This window comes from Callorhinchus milii, unplaced genomic scaffold (genome assembly GCF_018977255.1).
Source record: "Callorhinchus milii isolate IMCB2004 unplaced genomic scaffold, IMCB_Cmil_1.0 Scaffold9, whole genome shotgun sequence".
Lineage (NCBI taxonomy): Eukaryota > Metazoa > Chordata > Chondrichthyes > Chimaeriformes > Callorhinchidae > Callorhinchus > Callorhinchus milii.
In genome coordinates this window covers 3006820-3034749 of record NW_024704750.1, presented here as the reverse complement: position 1 = coordinate 3034749, position 27930 = coordinate 3006820, and the positions used below count along the sequence as shown (strand labels likewise).

Here is a 27930-nt window from a genome sequence, read left to right as displayed (position 1 = left end):
CCTCTGAGGTAGGATAATGTGAGCTGTGTGTCGTCACTGTTCTATATAAAGTTTTCCCGGAATCCAAACTCATCGAATTATAATTTCCAATAAAAATGTTATTTATAACTGAAATTCTGTGGGAAAAAAAACTAACTGGTCTTTCTCTTAAATGGTGCATATTGCAAAACACAACAAATCCAGTGATTTCACAATCCTAAGTATGCTCCAAAATCTACAGTTCTGTATTTGCCGGATACAATTTCAACATTGTATGCAGTTTGTGACCTGATTGTCACATGAGTCACAAACATTATTGACATCAGCAAAGATTAATTATGTTCTAATGGATTGTTTAATGCTATTAAATAATGTTCCATAATGCACTTTTTTTTTTGCAAAAGATACATCAATCACAGTATACTTTTGTATTTTTTTGAAAAAAATCTGACTCCACTCCCATCCTAACACTGATTCAGTGAATAAATACACAGCGTGGGATGGCGCAGAGCCATCGAGACCAGATTCCAGCCTTGTTTGGTTGAGTATGGTGATTGTAGCTCGGGAGACATAAGAGGCCTGGCAGAAAGAAAGGAAAAGAAATCAGCTATTTATTGTTCCTGTTCTTGCCCGCAATCCACTAACCCGTGTCAGAGCATGTGTAGATGCGTGGGTCTAAACTGGGTCAGGATCTTCTCTTGCAGTTTAATAGTCCGTCAACGCTTCCTTTGCTAGGCTAACACATTAAGAATGCCGCTGGGCGAGGCAATGGACGGCTGCCAGCACCCATGGCAGTGTATCCAGTGTGGACTTGTCTGTGTCTTCAGAAAAGGACATGAGTAAACAGGAGAAAATTGGATGAAAAAAAATTGAAGAAAAGAAAACTGAACATTGTTTTCTGTACATTAATTAAAGGAGACGTCATAAAGTGGATGATCCCTTCCTAAAACAATACTTCGGTGATCATTATATTGAGGAAAACTATTACAGGAAACATGCGTTGTTGCCACCAGTATATGTTAATTCCCCTCTTCTCCAAATTATTGAAAACCCCACGAAAGCAATGACCCATCTTTTCGCCATTCTCCTGTAGTGAGAGGAAAGTAGGAGCCAGGATATTTCTGGTACCTTACGATGTCGTAATGTAAACACAACTATTTCTCCACAATGCGAAATCAATCCGTGAAATCAGAGGTTGAATCCTTCATGTAAACACTGCACCTCCAGAGATGATTGCGATCTCATCTCATCTTCTTGCAACCACCAGCAAAACGGTGCTATCGGGAGCTTGTGCCCTCCATTAGCTTCCACAGATCAATTACCGCTGGAACTTATTACAGGTCAGGAAAGGGAGAGTAGAAATACTGCACTCATTTTATCTCCCTTACAGGGTAGTGCTTTGGATAATCCAGTCAAGCTTGAGAGCTCGTTCTGTGGTGGACAATGGAAGACAGCATATGATTTACCAATTTAGTATCACAATTATCTCTGGAGGTGAGTATTTAGTACAGCACTCACTGCACCACTGGGCTCCCATTATACCGCAACAAAGCTGCACAGCTGCAGAAGCAAGTGGAATATGCCACGAGCTATTTCAGGCATGATCAATGAATACAAAACTAAGCTTTTTTTTTAATAACGGGGATTTAGGAGGAGGGTAAGATGCAAGATCAGAATGCATTTCGTGTGATATTTCCAGACTTGGCAACCAAAGATTTGAAAAACTACTAAATTCTCGAGCGCAGCACGGTTTAGGCATTTGTTTGAGTGTACAGAGCAGGATTAGAGAGATTTAGAGAATATTAGACTGCAGTCATTGCTGGTGCTTTAACACAGGAAAATACAGGAATGATAATACAGGAAGGTGCGTAGCTGAGCCCACAATGTATAATAAATATTGACATGCAAGTAAGCTTAGATCCCTTAGAGTTTATAGAGTGACATGCGTTTAGTTTGTCATCTTTTTAATCTCCTATCTAGTCATTTGGAATTAATATCCTACTAAGTCAATTAATGCCAATCAATTTGAGACCATCAAGAGAAATGTGGATTTTAAAGTCTCGCACAAATTAACCTGGCTCAGGTTATATCACAGAAGCAGCGGTGTTTTAACAGCTAATTCTCTTTGGAATGATAATATATCGCAATCCCTCACTCACTGATTAGCAAACATTGATGAAGGGCAGCCCCTGAGTGAAGGATGCTATATAAACCAAGTTGTTGTTGTCGAGGGCTCACCAATGTACTCGTCCGCAAAATAGTCACACAAAATACAGTGTATCCTGTGAACCTCTTTGAGACCTCTCGATGTGATAATGCGCTGTATTAAATGCAAGGATTAGTATTATGTTCCAGCACTCTAATCATAAAACTTATATTTAGATACGTGCATTTATAACTCCTATCGTGCAGCCTTTCAAGCTCCTGTTTACTTTACAGCCTTTTGACATTTCCATTTGCTACACCTCTTGTCATCGTCTCTTGGCATCAGTTGACCATGAATCAATAGAAATCAACTGGCAAGTTTCGCCCTGTGGACTTACACCCACACGAACTGTATGAAGTCTGTCCAGATAATGATTTCAAACCCTCATCTGCCACCAGAGATTTTTCTTTCTGGGCAGAATTACAAAACCGAGTCCCATGAGTTGAAAGTCGTGTGCCAATTTACTCGACAATCCAACCCTTGTGAATTATATTCTTTATGCACTGCACGCACATTTTTTTTTTTTGAAATGTATATTTGGGAGTTTTCTTAATATGCAAAAGAAAATTATATTCTCGCGATTCTGATAACACCGGATAGGATTCAGTTCTAAGTCCTCCATTGTGTACAGCAATTCTGAGAAGTGCATTGCGAGTCTACACCAGATATGTGAAACCCTCCTGTGGGTGGGACATTTCACTTGTTATGCATTGCTCAAGTAAGTCACTGGACTATTTGCTGAATGAGCAGATAAGAGAAGGATTTTAAAAAAATGGGCCACGCTCTCCACTTATCCAAAGGACATTTCAACGGAATGAATACAAAAATCAGATAAATTTTATCGTCTTTTATTTGAAGCTCAGTGCAAACTGCAGTTACATAAGTGAATTTAATCGTGAGCTATACAACACATTGAAGATGCTGCAGACCAGCAAGTAGCGAAAGAGTGCAGAAGATGGTGTGTGTGTGTGTGTGTGTGTGTGTGTGTGAGGGGGGGAGGAGTGGGCTGCGGGAGGAGGAGGAGGGGGTCAGTGAATGTTACAGAAACTATTAATATCTTTCAAGCAGGACAGGTCCAACACACAATCATGTGAAAGTGACCCGAAGATTTTCAAACTTTTTTTTTCAAAAGATCAGAAGAGTATTTTGAATTAAATATAATAATTTGAACTTGAAATCGGAAACAAAAAATAATACTGTCCTTCTGCTGTTGCCAATACAGCTTCTGAGAAATCCATTTGTTCAACATTTCATTCACTTAAGCAAAGAAAGCAGTGCACTTGTACTCATCACAGTTCAATATTCAGAATCATCACAAAACACAATATCTTTTAATAACTAGGACTTTCACTCACATCTTATAACGTGTAGAAGGCCGTCCTTTACCTGTTACTGTGGAATGGTTAAGTGTGAGTCGTACCTCCATTTAAGAAAAGGCCTATTTTTGACCACTTTCAACCACAAAAATATTTGTTATTTTCAACGCACTTTAAAATTACATTGAAAGAAAGACTGCTGTTTAATGACAAAATTCCCCACAAACTGATCGTACCTTTTGTGCCACACAATCCAATTTGGTGTGGTGGACGCGAATCATCACAGTTTAGATATGAACTTTGAACCTAGCACATACTTTATACTTTGGCTTAAAACTGAATTTCTAAATATATTACCAGTAAACTCTGTAACTACAGTAGTTTTAAGTAAAAATGACTGGTAAGCCAGGGTGAAAAACACCTTGTTTGATTAAGAGAAATAATGGAGATAAAATTGTAGTGGTTTGTCACCATTTACAGGAGGATATTTAGCACAAAATTAGAGCAAAGCAGCCTCCATTTCAACAGGAAACAGGACAAATAACTGAGTGCAAAGCTTTGTAATCTATTTATCAGAGCAAAATGCCTGAAAACATTGGTAGTACGTTGTCGAAGTTAAAACGTATAAAATATTTCAACTTTTATGAACATGAAATATGAGAATTACAGGAGAGGAAAGAGCAAATAATTGTAAATCCTGTGGTAGGCTCAGCTCTGTCCCTGACATAGTGACCTGAAAACATTCTGGCATCTTGGATTTTTACTGGAACCCCACTTCACAAATCCAGGTGATTCATTAAGACAGGATCGGTTTAAAAGCCCATGACCTCTGCATTGTTACAATAAAATGGTAATAGATTTGTAACCAGCTAAAAGGATCCAGTTCCTAAAGCTTCTGCAACTCAAGGCCAATAAATAGGCCCCAAGTTGTAATGGGTCTTCAAAAAACAAGATCACATGCAGGTGTTCCATTTCTACAGAATAGTGACCAGTGACACTTTCTCCCTAAACATTCTCTACATGTCAGTACGTAGACACAATCTGCCTCTCTCTCCCAGATGTACAGTGCCTCTGTGAGCATAGGCAGTGCAAATTTACAATATGTAAAGGAACAGATTATTACTGTAACCCAACTAAAGGCGCTATACAAATGCAATTTTGTTGTTGTTGTTCATGTGGTTGGCTGCATCGCAAATCCGAAGCTGCGTCAAAGCAGGAAACAGCTGAGGGGCTTTGCTGGGTGAATAGCCATGAATCCTGGGAGAACAATGTTAAGACCCGGCATTTGCATCTACACTGCAAAGAATTTTATCGATTATTTGGAAGTCGAATATTAGAGAAACTGCATATTATGTTCTACATCAAATCAAGCAGCATTTACGCAAAGGAATTGCATTGACTGCAGTGCTTTAATAAATACTCAGGTTGCAGCTAGAATATTTTAACCCTTTCAGGGATATAGTATCATTTTAACACAAAGTGTTTTTTTTTTAAATCTGTCAAGTTAAGAAATCTCTTTGGTTTGGCCAATTTCTTGTACCTGATAACAGTCGTCCTTGGAAATGGATAGAAACCTTTTTTTTTTTTTTAAACACTCTTTTCTCCAATCCAGTATTGAAAAAGCAGCGTGCATGTGCCAAAAGCTGAACTGAATTTAAGTGCTTGTAAAGGGTTAATGAACTTGGTTGTTTAAAATGTAAATGCAGAGAGAGAGAGAGAAAAAAAAATCTGTTGCTGCTGTGTTAATTAAACTCTTCCCTTCCAGAATCATGATCTGGAAGAGCAACACACACTCACCGCTTTGGTAAACTCAAAAACGTGAAAACAAGATTTCAAACTTGTTTTGCAAATTCCAACAAGCCTCGTGTACATGAATGTGGGTGTAATGAATAGGAGAATTACAGACACCATTAGAATTCATGGGCAACAGAAAGGGGAATTTACATAGTGCTTTAAACACACGCTTAGAATGTGAGATTGAAGAATATCGTTTTTTTTTTTAAAATTGTGTCACCCAAGATATTTTGTGATCATAAACAGGAATAATAAAAAATACTTTACCAAATTCTGCATATACCCTCTGAAAGATACAGCGTTAAACAGAAACCAGAACAGAAGTTGCTGGGAACACTCAGCAGGTCAGGCAGCCACTGTGGAAACTTTTTTTTTTAAAAAAAACTTTTTTCTCCAATCCAGTTCTCCAATTGAAAAAGCAGCGCGAGTTTGCCAAAAGCTGAACTGAATTTAAGTGCTTGTAAAGGGTTAATGAACTTGGTTGTTTTAAATGTAAATCCAGAGGAAAAAAAACTGTTAATGCTGTGTTAATTAAACTCCATAGATGCTGCCTGACCTGTTGAGTGTTCCCAGTGACTTCTGTTGTTGTTTCGGATTTCCAGCATCTGCAGGATTTTGCATTTTGCACAGCGTTAAACAGATTAAACGAGTGTATGCCACACAGTAATGGGCGTCTGTATTGTGAAAGCGAAAGGGCAGAAAGTGAATAAAACCGCAGTCAATTTCCACCGCATCTCAAGGAGCCAAATGATTCTCATTAAGCTAAATGTTCTACACTTAACAGTTAATCCTGCCTCTCAATATGAAGAGGCCAATAATTTTAAATGGGCCGCAGTGCTGGGACACTGCTTTAGTGAAACAGAAAACTTTCCACGAGGCTGTCAAAGAAAAAGCAGGGATGCTTGCAGATTTTATGGAAATGGTATGAAGTGCGACTGACGTGAAAATCCCAGGTTGTGGTGCTTCTGTGGCCCCAGCTGGTCTGGTGCTTTCTGCTTTTCAGTGCCAGTGAAAGAGGCAGTACATGTCAAATTAATTTACAATATTATTACTATTATTAATATTATTCATAAATCAAGTTATTCAAAATTGAAATCTTCACCTGTGGTGGTCAATAGGATTCAATGCTGATTCTGGTTTGTCTAAGAACCAATCAATCAATCAATCCTTTCACTCACACTGCTAGATAGGTGATCGTCAAGTCATTATTAACAAAGAAATGCGACTATCCTAAAGTAAAGACATATTTAAAGAGCTGAACTAATGTCTGTACAACCCGTTACTTAGATGATGAGGCAGTTAGAATTTCACAACATCACAGCATAAACTAAAGCAATAAAACAAAAAAGGCACAATTCAATAAGCGGTTAAGATACCTGAACCTCAAGTTGGTACATTGTTATATTACACTCTACTCATTCTGAAGAGACTTTCCATACTTTTTTTTTGAACAAAAACTTCTGCTATTTAATAACCGGTTTTGTTCACTCTCAAAATGGGAATCGTCATATGCTGATCGCTTGCTGTAACAAACCTTTCACTGCATACTTGAAACAGAGAATCCCATGAGAAGCACCAACAAAAAATCACTACAGCTAATGAACAGCACACGTAAACTCCATTGTGTTCTCTTCAGTTGGTCAGTCATCTCAGAATTCCTCCACTTGGATGTGTGTGAAAAGGATAAATCTCTTCTCAAGCCTCTGGTGACATTAGGTCGCTGGTCCAGGAAATAATAGGCTCAGTACATGCCCACACAGGCAGAAGCAGGACAGTTAACCATTCTTGAAGCATTCCAAGTTAAGACTTTGCGTTCAACATTTATCTGCCAGTGTAATAGCTTTATCAGGCAAGAGTTCATCTTCACATCAAGACAGATTCAGGTATTTAAATAAGAAGGGTACCAGAAACAGGGCATTGAACCCTACCGTTCCGTAGGTGATGTAACGATATGGAAGTTCTACCTCCATACGCTTTCGTGCCTGGCGAGTGTCAGTGCATGAAATACGGAATATCTTGCAGGCCAGGGGTATGGTGACTGCTTTTAGCACTGCCCTGGTCACCAACAGCACGGCCACTCCCAGCCCAAAACGCATAAAAACTTTGGCAGCCAGAGTTAACGTGATTGCTGGGGGAGACAATGGCAGAGCGTGGAGAGGAGTATCTGGTAAGATGCCCAACAGGTGATTCACATGAGAGGCACAAGCAATGCCTGCACCTGTGCCTAGAATCTGTGCCGTGTCGCCTCGGGATGTGCTCCACGTGTCGAGGGTGAAGGAAAAGATACCCATGGCCAGGTGAAGGCTGATGATGAACAATGGAGCATACTGGTAGGTTAGGTTGAAGTTGTCAATGAGATCCAAGGTTGGACGAAAGACGATCAGTATCAGGACGCTGTAAAGGATACCAACAATGACATCCTGTGAGGAAAGGAAGAGAGAAAAACAAAATATGTCAAATACAGCCAAGGAGATGATTTGGATTCAACAGTCCAGCACCTCATTTGTTCTGGGGGAAATTAGTCGACATAAGGAATCAACCAATATACAACCTGATGTACTTTGAGCGCTGCACTTGTGTACCAACAGATTCTCAGCAATCTTCCCCCATGGAAGGATAGTGCTCATAAATTAGTTTATTTTAAAAAATCCTATCTGTATGAACTCCACAAACCATTACATATGGCTTGGAGCTCTCCAGTGCTTGGTTTCAAGACAGATTGCTTCACAGTACAGTAGCTAGTGGCTCTGAACAGCTGCAGATGGGATTTACTGGCCAGGGAAATGCTATTAAAAACTAATCATTTTGCCAGAGGTGAGCTCATACTGAACAGAACCTCTCCCTGCTTGGAATGTAAAAACAGAAGAATATTCAGCAGAAGAAGGCTGACCCTTTTAGGAGTTAAGTTGCAGATTTCATGTATTCTCAAGTCTACATATTAGAGTTGTTTGCTGCTGGTTGCAGGCCACGAGTATACTTATTTGTGTTTATGATGCTGACAATTTTCGGTTTCAATTTAAAATGTGTTGCCCCATTCTTTTAAAAGATTCCCCCCACTTGCGCTAGACTTCATTCCCACACACATGGTCCTGAATGTGAAAAGGTCCATGCCCTCTGCAACTGTCATTCTAATGGAATGCTGTGTGCTGCTGGCTGCCTGCCGTGTTTCACCTGCAAAATACAAAGTCAATTCACTTTCCAGTATATTCTGTGAAGCGCTTTGAGATAAGGCACAATGCGATAAGGCGCTATATCAAATGCAAGGTTCATTATTATTGGTTGTAGTTCTTCCAGTAGGAGACAGGAGAGAAGATTTACTCATATCAAATGTTCCAAAAATAAAACATTTGTAATGTGATTGTTAGAATTAAATCTAATACCAGTAAGGATTCTGATTGACTAACATCAATATATTAAATAAACAATGGTCAGAAACAGCAAGGATTTCCATCCCCAAATTGGTATCTTGTGACATCTAATGCAAAGTGTACGTGTGTGGGGAGCGCAGCTGTGATTGCCTACAGATGAACTGCCTGCAAACACTCACAAAACTAATCTCACAAATGAACGGCAACTTCAGCTCACTTACATAACTATACTCCAGCAATAATCAAGGCCCATCAAGAGAAGGGGGTGATAAGACTGGGAAAATAAAGAAGTCTAAGTACCATCACAAACAAGACATCGCTAAACGTGTGCTGCAAATTCAGTACTGCAATCTCATTATAACCAAATTTGTGTTATAAAGAAGTGTATTCTAATAGGGCTGCGGTTTATTACTCTTCATAAGACCTGCAGGCCCAAACCCAAGTTTAGCTCCACTCCCTCCAACAACTTGTGGGTTCATCATTCACTCTTAGCTGGGCTGACACTTGAGTACAGCTGATCTCACTGCTGTTGCATATCCTTACATAAGTAGTATAGGTTAGCTGCCATATTTGCTTGCATAAATTGCAGTCACAGTAATTCAATGTGTGAAACATTGAAGTGTTGAAGTGATATGATGCTGCACCAAATGCGTTAATAATTCTTAGCACTGGAGAATGTGATTGCTGATTTGAAAATGAATACTTCACTCGGCCAAGTGTAACAAACTACCATAGATGTACAAGTAAACATTTCCTTCCCAATACATATCTTTGCTTTGACAGCAATAGTTCACACCAGGATACTGTTACAGTCCTGGAAGCCTGCACTGAGGTTCCACGAATTGAGTCTATGGCCAGTTCAATTATCATAGATATTACATTTGAGTGCCTTTTGAGACTTGATGGAAACCGCCCTGGACCTCAGTATGGACAATCTGACTGGTATATTTGAAGTATGTAAATAAAACCCACTAATGTAGCTTCTGGTATGGCACCACCATAGTTTGTTTACTCGGTCCGCATGCTCTGGAAAGTGTCCCAGTTAGACAGCATTTTAAATACTCTGCTAAAATTATGCTACATTCCTACAGGACACAGAGGAATTTTTTTTCAAGCTCGAAGTCAATAAGGGAAAATTCTTCCCATAGCCTTCTCAAGCCACACTTGGCCACAGAGCCTTTCTACCAGCTGAGCTATCTTGTTTTCACCTCTTCCAATTTCACACTGATTCTTCGCAATTATCCATTTGCCTCCTGCACTATGTTGTTTTGAAAATTCAAAAATAAGAATTTCAAAAAATGTAGAAATATTTCACTTGTTTAATGTGACTTTGAACTGCATTGAAATGTTGTGTTGAGAATTACTTCAGAGAGTTGAAAGGGACCTTTGAAAATAGAATAGAAACTGGAGCAAAGAACAGAAAGACGTTCTGATGCAAAACTGGGCCCAAAACTGTAGATGCTAAGCATTTTACTAGGCCAGGATTCATAGCTTTAATAGCATGCGATAGAAATAATTTATCCTAATGTTGGCTTACATCAGTTCTGGGATCAGTTAGTAACAGTGGGTTGGGAAATTGTAGCCAAGAGCAAGTCCACAATAAGACTAGTCTTGGCAAACTGCACCGGCTTAACATATATTGATTGGAATGGTGCACTGAACTATAGCCTCACGGTGTACAAACTCTAGAGACTGTACCTGATATTTCAAAAAATATACATTTTAGGAAAGAGAATTTCTATAAATGACCGATGATGCTAATAGAAACAGTTCTTGAAATATCCCTGTGCTCTTTTAACTGCAAAAATAAGCTGTTGTTGGTGAGTCATGACTGGAATATCCACCCCCACATATTATTCATCTTTCCTTGTAATAACAGTTTCCCACTCTGCACTCTTTAGAGCTTGGAGGAAAGCCATGGAACTGTACTAGAGCACACAGTAAGCATAAGGGCAAAAAGGGAAAGAAAGGAGCTTTTCTGTACTAATTTTTCCTCTTCCTTCAATATGTTGATTTTTNCAAAGGCAAGCTACTCGTACCTTACCTAAGGGACTGCATTTCACTCGTAAACTAGACAAGTTTTAGCAAGAGGAGATCACAACTGAACTTGAACTTTTTCTGATCACCATGTAGTTTCCAACAGAGCTCGCTAGTCAGTGATTAACAGGATCTGATCACTTCCCCACCGCACCCAGAGCATCAGCCAAGCATATTCAAACCTATCTTAACTGAAGTCAGCTGCTCATCCAGGAACATCTGATATATTTAACAGTTTAACACTTGCTACCGCTTTTACCTTACTAGACCATTTAGTAAGCATTTATTTTAGAACTAACCCTGGTAAGAGTTTCAATTCCCCTTCCACTGAAATTGCTTGCTGGGGTTAATGGATTATAAAAAGATCATTCATATAGCTTGTAGACGACAACTAAAACTAAAGTGAATTAATAATAATTCTTGCATTTGATATAGCGCCTTATCACATCTTCTAGACGTCTCAAAGCGCTTCACAGAATATACTGTAAAGTGAATTGAATGTATATTTGTGGGCAAAACGCAGCAGCCAATTGCGCACAGCAGTGTCCCACAAACAGTCGTGGATTGGAGTGACCAATTTATTATTGTTTTTTTTCTTGAGGGATTATTATCAGGCGTGAAGAGTAAGGAAACTTGCCCAAGGTTTTGCCCTGCCGGGAATTGAACTTGCTCTCGCTTGCGAGGCGAGTGCTGTAACCACTGAGCTACAGGACTCCACGGTAAACTCCTGGAATTCTCCATTAATGCACAATAGGTAAACCCAGACACAACTTTATAATTTCATTTTAAAAGCCTGTAATTTGATAGTATGATGTTATGTTCTTTGCACTTTAAAGAAGCAGAAAATGGTTGCTAGTTTGTATCAGGAACTGTGATCAAACCACAAACAGTTGTGACATAGTGAAAATTACTATAGTTAATGGAGTAAAAGGATCACTGATGTCAATTGCTAGGTGCACACAAGTAAACAGGTACATCATCTTATTTTCACTGATGTCTTTTGACACACTTGGGTCTTTGATTATGTAATCATGGGCCTTTAATGGGAAAGTATGGAATAAAAGGGCAAAGGCAACATTTAAAAAAAAGCTGACGAGATTTGCAATTTGAGAGAGCACAGGAAGGAAAAGCAGAAGGGCTAAAAGATGCAAAATGACCATATTTTAGTTATTACAATGTAGGGAGTTTACCAATTCCCCGTAACTGATACTCTCTACAACCACCACATTTAACATTGCATACACATATCTAGGTTTTCAGCCTTGTTTGAGCACAAGGATTTGCTGTTCTTTTATTAAAATATATTCATGTGCAAGTTTCCTTACTCCACACGCCCGATAATAATCCCTCAAGAAAAAAAAATTGGGTCACTTCAACCCATGACTGTTTGTGGGACGCTGCTGTGTGCAATTGGCTGCCGCATTTCGCCCAAAAATATACAGCCAGTTCACTTTACAGTGTATTCTGTGAAGCGCTTTGAGACGTCTAGAAGACGTGAAAAGAACTATATCAAATGCAAGGATTATTCTTATTATTCTGGTTCCTCCCATACAGAGAAATGTTCCTCAACCAACAGAATAAATAGGAAACAAACTTGCAGACAGGCCTCTGCCATTGCTCCTTCACAGCAACTATAGAGTTCATGGGTTTACACCCAGGATCTACCAGTCAATGGAATAACTTAAATGTGTAGTCCTTGGACACAAATAGGCACAAACAGGGTACTGGGAACCAGCCAGCAGAGGGCATGCACTTCCAAAATACAACAGCCAAGGGCATTGGAGAGAAAGTAAGAGCATTGTAATTATACCTCTGAGTACAGCGTGGCCACTTAACTCCACACCCATTATCTGCCCAAACAAGAGTGGATGATTTTGAAATCTTTTACATCCCTTTTCCTATCTGCTAAACGTCTAGTTTAAGTACAAAGCAAAGTAGTTTTCTGCCTAGGGAAAAGTGATTGGCTGGCAGCACAACTGGACGATGGCTGAATTCTTGGCAGTCAATACAACAGGGAACCCCAAATCCAACTAATCATTCATGGATAAGCTTTGGGAAGATCTTCAGGCAGTGGACCCAGGGAAAATGGGAGGAAATTGCAGAACAAACCCCCTGCAGGGCCTGCTCTTATCCTTACATGAGCACTTACCAGCAGGGTCACTGAATACTGGTGAGGAGCATGAACTTGGGTTATATTTTCCTTGGGGACGTTGCAATTAATTTGAGCTTCCCCAACTCTGCCTTGCTGGAAATCAGCTAACTCAGCACAGATACAAGTAGATATCTAAGGTTATGGTTCGAATAATCCTTGTTACATTGCAGCAGAAACATTTTGAAACAGAAGTAATGTGCAGCTGAAAAGGGAAGTAGCTTTGCGCACGGCCACATCAGTGGCTCCTGAAAACATTGTAAGGAAACCACATTAAGCAGTCAGCAGGCTAAGAGCAGAATAGTCGGGCACAATACTCAGTGTCAGTTTCTCAACCCCCCGTCCCACACAAAATAAAAATACTCAATAGGGCTAATAAATGATTGGTCAAAGTTATTTTCCATGGCTACAGTGACAAAGGGAATGGGGCAGGGTTGATAATTGAGTAATTTTCGAAAATGTTAATTTGTTACGAGAGAACCCCAAAAGAACATTAAAAATGTTTGTCCGAAACTAGTGGTAGGTGATTCATATAAATGCCATATATATAATATATATAAATATACACACAATATATATACATATACATACATATATACACACACACACATACATATATTAAAGTAACATGATCGGCAGTAACATCGGCAGTGTTGATCCTGACTTAATGCAGCCCTTGAAGGAGATTGGCGCCACTGCACTAATTACACTGAATTTCTGTGCCATCAATTTGGTTTGGTGTTAACACATGACTGGATTTGTGCACTGCCCCACAAAACTAAAGCAACCACCAAAAATATATAGCAAAGTTTAGCAGAAACTTGGACCATATGCATTACTCCAGATATGACCAAAACACTTCACAGCTTCAAAACAGATCCTGTGGATTTGACTTCAAACTGAGGTGCTACAACACCCAGAATTAAAGTATTTGGTAGAATGGACCAACAGTAGTTCTGTCCATCTAGGTCAAAAATGAACACCTCAAACCTCTGGACAGCTAAACCAGAACTATCTTCCGGATTAGGTCAATTCTAAGTGAAAGTAAGTGCATTTAAAGAGTCTGTAATTCACTCTTACCAGAATGGAATGCATCCCCATGTACAGTCGGCTCAGGCACACAAGAATACACCAACACGATGCTAGGAGCAGTCCAAATGCATATGGATACTGAGAAAGAAAATAGACAAAAAATGAACAAAGAAATAAATCTGAACATTACCTTCAAGCTAATTGTGGTTGGATTAAAATATCTTTTAGTTTTCAAATTAAGTGCATGTTAACACAAAAGACTGCACGGTAAACACAACATAATACAGTACTGTAAGTTATATATTGTAAATAGATAACTCATGACCCAGTAAAAAAAAGCTATCACAGATAATTTATGAACAAGAGCTACAAATGGTTACAAAACACTATTTCTCCATTATTTGTACACATTATGCATTCTTTTCCAATTACACTGTAGTACAACTGGTTTTAATTTGAAAGAAAATGCAAATCAATCTACATATGATGCAGTCATGGGTTACTATATTAATCTGCAACATCCACTTACAGTTGCACTGAGAACATGATTGTTGAAAGGCTTCAGAGATTAGTTGGAGAAGAGCGAAGAACAGAAGCCTAGTTAAAAGCACTAAGTTGTTAAGAAGTGTTTTGATGAAAGTGCTGTAAGGCGCAAAACAAATGGATTTGTAGAGAGAGTGCCCGGAAACAGGATAAGAGAGTCTGAAACCTTGACCACTAATAATGAAATAGAGCAAGTGATAAGCAGTAAATCAGAATCAGGAGAGCAGAGAGGGGGGGGAAAGATTTTAAAGCTAGGGAGGAGTGAGACTGTGAAGGGAGTTACAGGTCAGGGTGAGGATCTTGATCAAGTTATTATATACGACATATTTTGAACTGACATTTCTTCAATGACTACAATTCACTGGTTCCAGCTAAGGTCAAAAATCAAATTAAGAGCTTTCTGATCCACCCTCATTGTATAAATACTTCAAAGTCAGCAGAACTCTTCCACGTGTTTAGAATGAATAACTGGCAGGAGGCACTGAACAGACCCAATTCCAGTCACATAACTATCAGAATCCTAACATGCTGTGTCTTGTGCAGTTTGTTTATACCTCGCTCCTCCCTTTACCATCTCTCTTCCATTAGGAGAATATGTGGCCATTAGGAGAATATGTAAACAAAGGCCTCAGTCGTTCACACACCGAGCCAGACGCATGCTGACATCGCCCTACTTTGAAGTACACACAGAAGTATACACATCTCAGTCATCAAACATAGGCTTGGTTCTTATGGCTTTTTTGTGTGTTTTTCTACAAAGTGACACCACAATGCAATAAGTACTATATAGTGAACAGATGGCAACCAATAGCTTGCTTCTCCTCTCACTATACTCTTCTCACGTTGTAGATAACTAATAAAGCAATACTGTCTGCTTGATCTAATCTATTCAGGCCAAAGCATGAATGAGAAATAAACAAGCATCTGGCAAACAGTCAACACTTGCTTGTGGCCAACGCTCATTTATAAAAACTGGACGGTAGAGAAGCATGGGCCCATTAAAGAGTGTCAGAGGAATTCAAGATACAAATCAAAATGAAGGTAGTGAACTCCTGCTCACTGGCGAAATGGCATACAGCAAAACAGTAATTCATTTAATTTTTCTAATCCCTTCTCCTCTGAAGCAGTTAACTTATGCTTAGTGACATTTCCATAAACACCAGCCAACCTCCCTACTATGCCTTTCCTAAATGCCTGTTCATCGTGTGAGAGGCTAAACAATAAACACTGGCAGGGAATTTAACCATGTTGTGGAAGGAGAAAGAAAGAGAGGGAGCTCAGCTAATATTTACTTTCCAGTAGCATTCCAATAGGAACAGTGGCTGAAACTCAGCAGAGAATAGCAACTTTTGAGCCTTGTGTTTTCAAACAAAACTAATGAAGCAGTGGGATATCCACTACACTGGTTGCTCTGCAGTTAAACGATTTGGAAACTGGAAGAGAGAGACACTGTTATAATGGGTCCTGTTTTGCTCATCACCATGCACTACGTACAATCTTTTTACATTAGAAACAGTGGTCAGATCAGATCAATGGGGGTGTAGTAATAGATTTCAATAGGCATTTTAAAAATCACGGTTATTATTTTCAAACCAAGTACTAGCAGTGCTCAAGCTATACTCTGTTCTGATGAAGCATCGTGGACCCGAAACGCTGACTCACTTTCCTTTCTCCATAGATGCTGCCTGAACTGCTGAGTCTTCCCAGCGACTTGTTTTTGTTTCAGATTTTGTAGGACGATTTCTAGTTTACAAAACATAAGTGTAAATTGTCCTCAATGACCAATAGCAATTGATGTTGGGCAGCCATGTGCCATTTCAAAGATTATTTGGACACAAAATGCAGATGGTGTAAAAACAATTGTGAAGGTCAATCCAGATTTCAACATACTTACCTTTTGAACTGCATACGTGTAGCCACTTTGATAAACTGGGGTCAGCGGGCAAAATGAATTGGTTTAGGGTTTCTTAAAGTCCTAGTGCCCACCATAATCACATGCTTCTTACAGTCCTTAAAAGTCTTTAAAGCCAGCCTAGAATTGCATTTGAGCAACAGTAAGTCACAAACAGAAGTTGGTCAAAGCTAAACTTTTTTTGACCACATCATTGTGTCATTCTGAGTCGATAACTTCTCAACCAAGGCATTCTTCCTTTCAGACAAAGTCAAACAGATCTTCCTTCAGTTAAGTTACAGAAAACAATTCAAAGCCATCAAACATCCAAACTTGTAAAAGGCTTTAAACAGATATATTTATTCATAAAAAGCAATCATGCGAGTTTAAGATTTTAATAGATGATAACATAATATTGTGTACTCGCATTTTAGTTTTAATTAGCTTTCATGTTTGCCATCTTGCCAACAGGCGCCAAACAGAATCAGATTTGAGGATAAACACAAGCGGTCTGAGACATTCTCCACCAGTAAACTTTGTGACAAGAGACAATGTCATGTTCTGCAATGGACAACGTCCAATGAAAGGTTTATGTGCAAAAACCCAATCTCAGCTGGAAAAACTCACTAACTTTGAATGAATGCCACGCTGGTCCAGAATATTGGACTCGTGAGAAATACTGCACAGAATTAAGGGAATGAGCTAAATATTCCTAAATCCGGTGTAGGATCCTTATAAGCAACGTGACTGAAGTAAATTCCTGAACCTTTCATAATCTGTCATGTGGAAGAAATTATTCCTCAACACTGTATTCACTATTTGCCTTCTCCTTCAAGAATTATAAAGTTTCCAATACCTGTTGAAAGTCCAGAACAATTAGCTGAATTTGTATAATTGAAACAATAAAATGTCATAAAAGGTTAATAATTGATGACTTATTTAATCATCCTTCACCTAAGCAGAGAAGCTATATAATACAGCATGAGTAAAAGGTTAGTAATAAGTGAACTATGTGCTTCTGATATTAGTAATCTGGCTCAGATCTGCTCTTTCACACACAAAATATGGTCAATCCACTTTACAGTATATTCTGTGAAGTGCTTTGAGACATCTCAAAGACTTAATAAGGCGCTATATCAAATGCAATGATTATTATTATTTGATCTTACGGACTACTACAGTATTTTAATGTACAAAAGTGGGTACAAAAGCCTCTGCTGGTGGGAGCTGCCGTTGCCATATCCAATTTGTTATTTTAGAGCTCAGCACAGATCCTGTTCTGGGAATTCAGCTTCGAAGCTTTTACACAATGGCCCTCGACAAGAACAGACACCCGTAACCCAAATTTTAAATTCTGACAATACTCTGACAATCCTACACAAAGATTGAAGTTCCAACATTTATAAGATGACACTGACTGAAAAGGAGACGGGGCCCTCAAACAATCAATTGTTATTTTACAATTTTTTTTCAAAAATGACTCAATTCCAGATCTCAGGATCTTAACTGTAGAAGGTCACTCCTTGGAGACTTTCTATCAAATTGTTTAACCCATGTGTGAATGCTTGGGGGGGGGGAACCCTGAAAAAACAGAAACACCAAATGCTGGAACAGCAGAAACTAATCAGTCAGGTGTCAGGAATAATGTATCAAGAATGCAAAGAAATTCTTGTAATGTTTAATACAAAGCTGTTGGCCATTCATTTCACATAAATCTACAACGAGTGCTATCGTTACAACACAAACTAATTACGCAATCAGACAGCAACAAACATTACCTTATTTGCAATGATCTGTTTTGTGTTCAATTGGAGCAACTATAGAGGAAGTGAATGTTGATTCAGAAGTAAATTTGTTGAATCCAATGACTTTCTAGAAAACTAATCACCACTTAGTTAGATCAGGTGATCTAACCAACCCCTCAATGCATTGGGTGTTAAATAAACGTCTCTCCAGTTTCACACTCACTCGCTTTCCCCCCACCCTCACAAAAAAAAACTTCAATCCTGTGGCTGCTCTGTGTCACTGATTATTTACCCTGGCTGTTGTAATGGGATTATCTGAAGAAAATTGTATTATTAATTATTATTCTGTTTTAAAAACAAGAACCCAGACTATGTTCTGAAGTTTCTTTTCTTAAAAACAGCCAGTCGCCATGGAACGGTAAGGTAATGTGTATACCTCCTCAGATCATCTCCTTTTCGTTTAAGCAGGGCAACGATATACAATGGGAACCTAGAACGGAGTAACGGTGTACACGGGGGACGACGCCACAAAGGAGGAAAAACTAGAAAAATAAACTTCAAGTCTTACTAAGTGAAGATGAATGTGGAGTCCCTATAATTTTAACATCTATAATTTTACATGCAGTAATTACTACTGAACATTGCCGCAATCACTTAAAGCATTATTTAGTGTTAGTTTACACGCAGTGAGCACCCGAGCTACTATCCACTCACAAACTATTAGACAATCAACTGCAGATGTCTTTGTCTCATGCACACAACTGTTCCTCAAGGAAAACATTTTTTTTCCCCCAGTTACTCAACTTTTCCTACATCATTGTCCACACTTGATTATCTTGTGCAACTGAACACAGGGCAGCAAGCCTTGGGGTAAAACTGCTTTCATTATTTCCCAAATGGGAATAGATGGGGCTTTCGAATAAACAAACTTTATCTTGAATTCAAACTAAAACATCAGATGGACTACAGACAAGAGAAGTGAACATCTATAACTGCAGAGTGGAAACAGGCAAAGTCCATGAAACTGCATGCAATACAATTTACACTTAGTTCCCGGAGCTAAGATTTGTGTCTGAACTTTGATATCAATGTTTATATCAAGTAGAATATACTCCTTTAATTGCAGCACTAAAAGTTAAACTCAGATGCATTTATTTGTATCTCAAAACACGTGGCATCTCAGATTGTTTAACCTTTTCTCTATACATCTGTGCGTTAGTCATATTCCTTTATGGTTCCTCTGCCCTAATCTCAATCAACCAATCTTCACACACATACAGTATTTCAAATCTGTCCGCTAGTTGCTCAGTAAACCACTTCTGAACTTCCAACCAAGCACTCACCTGAGTTAAAAGAATCCCTTTATATTTTCAGGATTACATGGCCTTCTATGGGGAGGGCTAGGTCTTCAGCAGGGACCTGAAAATAGGAGAGAGGGGGCGAGGCGAAGGGAGTGAGGAAGGGAATTCCAGAGCCTCGGGGCATAGTGGCTGAAGGCACAGCCGCCGAGGGTGGAGTGGAGGACTCAGGGGATGAGAAAGAGGACAGACCCGGAGGAACGAAGGCAACGGGTACTGTTTTGAGGAGAGAGGTCAGAGAGGTGCAGAGGAGTGGAGGGATTTGAATACAAGGATGAGGATCTTGAAGTCGATCCTCTCTTGGATAGGCAGCCAATGCAGTCTGGCAAGGACTGGGGTAATCAGGGAGCGGAGTTTGGTTTAGATCAAGAGGAAAACTCCAATGTCATTTCATAAATCATTTGCAAACATAAAAACTGAAGCAAAAAAAGAGCCAAAGGCTTAATGACTCCTTACAAAGTACAAAGTGAACTATGCAACACGTATCCTCTCCTGCACCAAGTTAACCTACTACCTCCATCCTCACCCGGCTCTACTGGATCCCCATCCCCCAGAGGATAGAGTTCAAAATCCTTGTTCTGCTTCCAAAGCCCTCCATGACCATGCTCCTACCTGCCTCTGTGACCCGATAACCCATTAACGACCTGTCTGCTCCCTCCACTCAGACCCACTCCAAGTCCCTTGTTCTGTCCGCCCCACCATCAGCTTCCATCCTTTGAACTCCATCCCACAGTCCCATCACCTCGGCCGCTCCCTTGGCCCTTTCAATCTTTGCATTTTGATATAGTGCTTTTCACGTCTTCTAGGCGTCTCAAAGCGCTTCACAGAATATAATAGTAATAATAATCCTTGCATTTGATATAGTGCTTTTCATGTCGGGAGGACGTCCCAAAGCGCTTCACAGAACACACTGTAAAGCAAATTGACTGTATATCTGTGGGCGAAAGCGGCAGCCAATTGTGCACAGCAGTGACCCACAAACAGTCGTGGATTGAAAATGACCAATTTATTATTGTTTTGTTCTGGAGGGATTATTATTAGGCTCTGTGTGGAGTAAGGAAATTTGCCCAAGGTTTCGCCCTCTGCGTGGAATTGAACCCAGGTGTCTCACTTGCAAGGCGAGTGCTCTAACCACTGAGCTACAGGACTCCACAAGATCCTTCTCAAGACCTTACTCTTCGACCTAGGTTTCGGTCACCCATCTATCCCTACCTTACCTGCCCTCCACCCCTCCTGATTCCAACCACCATATCGGGTGCGGATCCTCAACTGTCCAACGCCTTGGGACGTCCCCCTGAAGGGAAAGGTGCTATACAAAAGTAATTTGTTGTTGTTGAACTCTACTACACTCAGGTTTGTAGGAGGAGCTAAATAAATCCACATTTATTTATTAATAATAAGATGAATGTTCAGGGGTGGGGGGTGGGGAGGGCTAGAGCAAAGGCAAGTAAGGCCACATCATACATAAAGCAGGGAGCAGTCTGCATTGATGCACAAGGGTATATATAATGTTCATGGAAACACAGCACTTACCATAAAACCCAAGGGATTTCATTTGAATCAAGGCTGAACTGTTTGCAATAATATCTCTTCACTGGATAAAAAGCAGAACATGAAGCCATTATCTAATGCTCTGTAGCCAGGCTCAATTTCCATGATTAGAAGATAGAATTCCAAAATGAAGGACATTTTTGTTGAAATATTTGCATTCAGGTGAATAGAACAACACCTTGCTTAGATTAATGTAAATCGCTTGAGGGTGATAAAGATGCCCAGAGAGAAGAGGAATAAAACACAATTCTCTCTAGAAATGCACTTTCAGAATACAACTCAAATCACACATACCACATTGGCAGATCTTTAGTTTCTGATTATTTCACTGAGAGATGAGTGTCTTTCACAACTTCACCCATTTGTCAGAGTTAGTTAATCTTACTCAAGGCAGCAATTGACACACTATGTGGATTTTGTGAGCCTTAGCTGATGTGAAGAAAAGAGAAATGAAAACCAGCCATGGTTCCGCTTCAATGACGGTTACTGCTGAAAAGTGTGCATGTGAAAATCAGGAGAGTACAGGATCAGGGTGTTGGTGTTGCTTCAATGGTTTGGAGTACATTTCTCCACCTCTCCAGTGATTCCACTCTTCAGTTTTGATTTGAAGTGCTCAGTGTGCGTTTTACATCATACAGAAGTACAAGTACTCCTTTCTGTTAAGATCTACACAAGTCTTTTATTAGAAGAGGAAGGTCATGAGACAGATCTTGTGGAGTCCTGTAGCTCAATTGGATCCCTCATTTGACAGAATTTATGGACAATGATCGAGCCTGAAGAATGAGTTGGTTTTGAATCAAGCGATATGTTCAGCTCGTGAACATCTTGTAGCAGCTCATTACAGAACAACAGAGTTTATTGCCAGCACACAAGCCGCCATCCCAATCCGTCAGCTCAACAATGTAGCCCAGCCAAAAATTAACTAAAACCCCAAGTGAGAAATAAAACATTTTATTCCTTATTTCAAATCACATGAAAACAGAGGTTATTGTGTTTTAAAACAAATGGTATTTTGCTGTTGCCAGCATGAGAAATTGTTTTTATTTTTAAAAGTCACATTGAGATTACCATCAGATTGTAGTACTCCATTAACTTCACAGGCTTCCCATCCAATCAATCCACATTTGCCCAATAAATTTAGCCAGTAGTATATTGGATGAAAAATTAAGAACATTAAAAAAAAAGGCTCTTCCAAAGACCATGTAAAGTTTACCTTGTCGGTGACTTCATCTCACTTGCTTCCAGGGGTAAATTCTACATAGGTATTCCCTGTATCCGAAAGACAATTGAGCAAAAACTCCAGCCAGATTGTTATTCCCTATAAACTGAAATCTCACTGTAACAACACGAAAACCATTGCTTTCCATGTGTTTACTTCATGTTGTACTTTTCCTTTTATCCTCCAATCAGATTCTCAAGCAGAAACATATTCAGCTCACCCTGGCAATTGGCTATGAACATTTTATGATTGGAAAACAGAATAAAGAATTAGTGAATCACAAAGGAACAAAATCTATGAATGCAGAACCATCCCTTTATTAAATCTTTACTGTGCAAAAGGGCACATTCCACAGTACTGATAGCCAGGATACTGCAATTGCAACATCTCCATTGTATCAATGAAACATACAACAGGTTCATCAATTTATATTGCCATATTGCAGTATAAAGATAAGCAGCAATGTGGCCTCTGGAAGAGGAGTGAAAACCATCTTGAAATCTCGAGATTGGTTTTCATCCCAGTTCTGACGACAATAGAATCGGTTCTCTACGCTACGCTGCAGGCTCGGATAGAAAAGGATGTCGTTTACAAGTGCTATTGGAAAGCATGCAGTCGCAAAGCCACGTTCCAGCAGCGAGTCAGTAATTCCAGCCCTGAACCAAGATATGATCTCATTGTTCACCAGATGGTTCTAACAGCACTTGCTCGGCCATCTGCCACTTTTCAGAAAACAAAATGCTAAAATAAGCAGGTTTAGGTGCATCAGTTACGTTTCTGCGTTTCTGGCAGTCATGAGAAACCGACTGGAAACGTAACTGATGCACCTGGATTTTGATGAATGTTGTTGAATAAAAATGCTTTTCACCAGGTTACAAGCAAGTCTGAACAATAAGGGTTACCAAACTATTCAATCATAGGTGAGCCCGATCCTATTCTCCACCTATTCTATTGTAACATACGCATCTTTGAGCAGCGATCACGTGAGCAATCAAAGGGGGACAACTCAATAGACGATTCACCATCCAGGCCAACTACAGCTCCCAACTGTACAACTTTTTGAAAAGAGAAAGGAGTTTCTCTGAGCCAACAATGACCCAGATAAAATTGATCATTCACTTCACGGCGGTTTGTGGGACACTGCTGTGTGCAAATTGGCTGCTGTGCTCACTACCCTACAGTAAATCCTGTAAAATTATTTGAGACATTTTGAGAATATGATAAAGTACCATAACAAATGCAAAGATCATTATTATATTCTTCACACAACTTCCTTTCCATACCAGATGATTAACAAAATGCCAAGTAGTGGAATACAAAGAAAGCAGATTGTGTGAAGGATTCTGCTTTTCTCATTTCTTCTACATCACTGTACATATTCTATGACTCACGTTATTGAGCATTTTGTTCTCGTTTGTTCTCGTGTCCTACTTACTTTTCAATTCTATTCATTTTAACAGCAGTTACATCTCCCTTAGAAGTCTATGCAGTAAAGCACAATCAGAATTACTGACCAACAGATAAGAAGGTTGTTAGAATGAGCAGAAAATTGCAGCTAAATGATGAGTGGGGGGAAAATTAAAGTCAGGTGGGTAGTGTGCCTACTGTAAAACCTTAAACTCTGAAAATGATCACTTCTTTTCAAACTGAGCCGTGCCAGAAAGAGTCCAACTGATCTCAATTTTTTATATTTTAAAACATAAAGAAGCAGTATTGTGAATACATATCTAACCGAACCAAATGATGTCATGTGTAATGATTATACACATCTACTGAACTACACAATGTGGCTAACAGTGGAAGAACATGGGTGCTTCCCACGAATCCAGGCAACAACAACAAAATTAGATTTGTATAGCGTCTTTCACGTTGGGAGGACATCCCAAGACGCTGGACAGACAGAGTTTCGGACACGAGCTGGGGGTCGGGGAGGGTGAAAGGTGGGAAATAGGGAGATCGAAAGCACGTCAAAGAGGAGGGTCTTGAGATGGGTCTTCAAGGAGGCAAGGGAGGGGGCGCGGCAGAGGGACTGCGGGATAGAGTTCCAGAGGGTGAGAGTAGAATGACAGAAGGCACACCCACTAATAATGGGGCGAACGAGGCGGTGGCCGTGAAGCAGGCCGGAATCCACCGAGTGGAGGGAGTGAGCAGGATGGTAGGGGGTTAGGAGGTTGCAGAGGTAGGGGAGAGCAAGACTATGCAGGGCTTTGAAAGTCAGGACTGGGATCTTGAACTGTATCCTCTGTGTGATGGGAAGCCAGTGGAGTCAGGTGAGGATGGGGGTGATAGGGTCACGGAGCCTAGTTTGGGAGAGGATGTAGGCTGCAGAGTTCTGGATGATCTGCAGCCTATGGAGGAAGGAGTTGGAGAGCAATGAGTTTGCATAGTCAAGCCTCAATGTAATGATGGCACGTATGAGGGTTTCGGCGGGTCAAAGGATGGTTGGATGTTCCAGAAGATTGAGATCAGATGGGCTAAAGGGCCTTTTTTATCCTAATCAAACCCCTGATCTCATCCATTTCGGTGAATGAATGCAGAAGCAGTGATTTTCAGGAAGGGTAAATCAGGAACTGAATCACCCCCCAGGTCTCTTTCACACAGCTTCTGGTGACAGGTTTCAAGTCTGGCATACAGATGTGGGTGGGACCAGAATCACCTACATCTACTTCTCACAAAAAAGGGCAATTAATTCTAAAACGTAAAACCTTCAGGGCGTCAAGAAAGAATAGGCCAGCATTTAACCAAAAATGCAGTCAACTAAAAGCTGTATCACTTTCACTTTCCTTGTGTCAAGCGTGTGCCAGCTCAGCTCAGTTGATAGCATTCTCATCTCAATAGTCAGAAGGTTGTGGATTCAAGCCACAAGTCAGGACTTTGAACTCAGTCTAAGCTGACACCCCAATGCTGGGGGTGCGATGCATTGTTGGAGGTGCCATTTTTTCAAATGAGATGTTAAACCAAGGCCTTGTCTGCCTCTTCAGGTGGACGTTAAAAATCCCATACCACTATTCAATAGAAAGGGAATTTCTACCATTGTCCTGGCCAACAATCATCCAAATAAAATTTGTTGTGCGCAAATTGGCTGCTGCATTTGCCTACAAATATACAGTCACTACACATCACATAAAAATCGTGGTTGGTGCTTTAAGACGTCTCAATAACGCAACATGCAGAAAAACAGTTCTGGTTTCTAAAAGACCATCATTCTATCTAACCTTAAAGCATGGCGAACGTGCTTTCAGTCACTATAATAATAATAATAGCATTTGATATAGCACTTTTCACGTCGGGAGGACGTCCCAAAGCGCTTCACAGAACACACTGTAAAGTGAATTGACTGTATATTTGTGGGCGAACGCGGCAGCCAATTGCTCACAGCAATGTCCCACAAACAGTCGTAGATTGAAAATGACTAATTTATTATTGTTTTTTGGTTTTTGGAGGGATTATTATTAGGCTCTGTGTGGAGTAAGGAAACTTGCCCAAGGTTTCGCCCTCTGCCTGGAATTGAACTCAGGTCTCTCACTTGCAAAGCGAGTGCTCTAACCACTGAGTTACAGGACTCCACTATGATAAAACTCTGGAGCTCCCTGTCTCAATCCCTCCAATTTGCCTACTGCTTGTGGATTATAAAACAATCTCTCTGGTGAGTTAAAAAAAACTTAATGTAAATCCACCTCATATTATCTGATTAAAAACAATGGATAAGAAGGGCATAAATGGAAGAAACCTGCTGTTCACCAAAACAAACAGACTGATAACAATAATAGGGACCCAGCAATTTTTTTATGAACAACTCGTTTCTTGGTTCTTAGCCATCGATAAATTGGTGTAGTTAGAGCAGATAGCATTGCACACATTGTAATAGTGATAAGGCTAGATGAGACATTGAGTCTCCTCAGAAATTTTCTTCAAAACCCCCCCGCCTCCAAACAAATAACGAAGGCAACTTCCTCATTTTAGTTAGAATTTTTTAAAATCCCCTGCAATTGGGTGCATGCATTCTCACAGAATTTGGAGAATATTTTGCAATCAACAACAATAACTTGAATTTATATATAGCGCCCTCCACACCGGACGGCATCTCAGAGCACTTATCACTATAGAACGCTTGTAAACCACTAAAGTAATGTCAGCTTCACTCAAGAATTTTATCGTTCAGCTTGAGTTTGGTGTAAAACAAACCGCAACAGTTTCTAGAAATAAACAGAATAAGTTTAATGTCGTACAAAAGTCACATCTGTAACAAATGCCACACAACATTTCTTCTGCATTCACCTGGGTTCAGCACAGCTGGAACCATTCAGAGACGACCTCACCTCAAGACAAAACCTATCATCTCATGCTACACAAGCACTGATTGTGATTAATTTTATCTGTCAGACCATCTTGGAAAAATGAACAAATAAAAAACAGAATCACTTAACACTGTTCTCTTAGCACCGACTGCTGAGCCTTGTCGAACCTGATTAGGGGATTGCTTGCGTTCATTAATTCATTTATATTAGGAAGCAAATAATGTCATGCAGAAAATCAGAACTAAAACAAAGATGCTGGAAATCCACACGAGGTTATTGCTGCACTCGCTTCTTAGAGAAAACAAATGAATGTTTCAATGCAATGTTATGACCAACCCAACAGTTTCGAGGAAAGGTCACAGCTGAACATCACAAGACGGAGGGTCCTAACCCTCCATCTGAGACCTTAACCAACGGAGGACCTTAACCCAACCCGAAACCGTAACCAATGGAGGCTCCTCACTCAAAATGTTAACCGATGAGGGTCGTGACCCTAAAACCTTAAACCTATTTTCCACTTTAGGTACTGGACAACCTCTTGGACACAGATGCCGCCTCCCTTCCCCTCAGCTCCTCAAAGGTTCACTCGTCACTGTCAACTCAGGGCGAAAGGAGTTGCTGCAACTCACTTGATATACATATATATATATATTGATATACACACACATCGAAAGGCTTTCTGAGTGATTTTGTACCTTGGATGAGAGAGTAAGTAAGAGAGAGAGAGGGAGGGGGGGGGGGGTGTCGGGGGACTTACCTCCCACCTGCCGACGGTTAAGAAGAAGAGAGCGAAGGGGATGGCGGTGCCGGACATGGCGTGGGTGGAGGGCATCCCGTACTCGGAGTCGTAGAACACCTCCACCTTGACGACGGGCGGCGAGCTGGGCCGGGGCAGGCGGATGATGTCCTTGGTGCACTGGCCCAGGTACATGACCCAGACCCAGATCACGATCAGCCGGCGGCCCACGTACGGGTCGATGTTCCACAGCCAGAAGGGGAAGAAGGTGATGTAGAAGAGCTCGTTGCCCAACTCGGTGCCGAAGCTGAAGAGGTAGTAGAGCAGTTTGTTCCTCACGATGAACTCGGCGCCCGTCTCGTCGCTCAGCGAGTTCTTGCGGCGCGGCTTCGACTTGACGCCGGTCGGCCTCTGGCGCCAGTCCGCCCGCGCGGGCTCGCCGTTCGCCGCCGAGTGCGGGTGAGCGGAGGCGGCGGGAGGCGCCGAGTCCCCGCCGCCCCCGGCGGCTCCGGCCTCCCCCTCGGCCTCCCCCCCGAGCCCGGCCCCGGGCCGCGGGAGGCACACGCCGTTGCCCAGCGAGGGCGGCGCGGGGGCGGCTCGAGCCACGCCGCACATCTGCTGAAACCGGGCCACCGGGTGAGGGCCCTGCAGGTACCTCAGCAGCGCGCACACCCCGCCCGGCCTCGGGCCCTTCGACGACGGCTCCAT

The 27930-nt window shown here is 40.7% G+C and overlaps 1 protein-coding gene across 1 annotated transcript; it reads right to left on the bottom strand.

Annotated features, from left to right (window-relative positions):
* Window positions 1-5879: 5879 nt before the first annotated feature.
* Window positions 5880-27930, bottom strand: sgpp1b (sphingosine-1-phosphate phosphatase 1b). The gene is made up of 3 exons (XM_007903887.2): window positions 27244-27930; window positions 13930-14019; window positions 5880-7715 (listed from the first exon to the last, which is right to left on the bottom strand). Exons 1-3 carry the CDS (start codon window positions 27928-27930, stop codon window positions 7164-7166), a joined length of 1329 nt encoding a protein of 442 aa, XP_007902078.2. The 3' UTR covers window positions 5880-7163.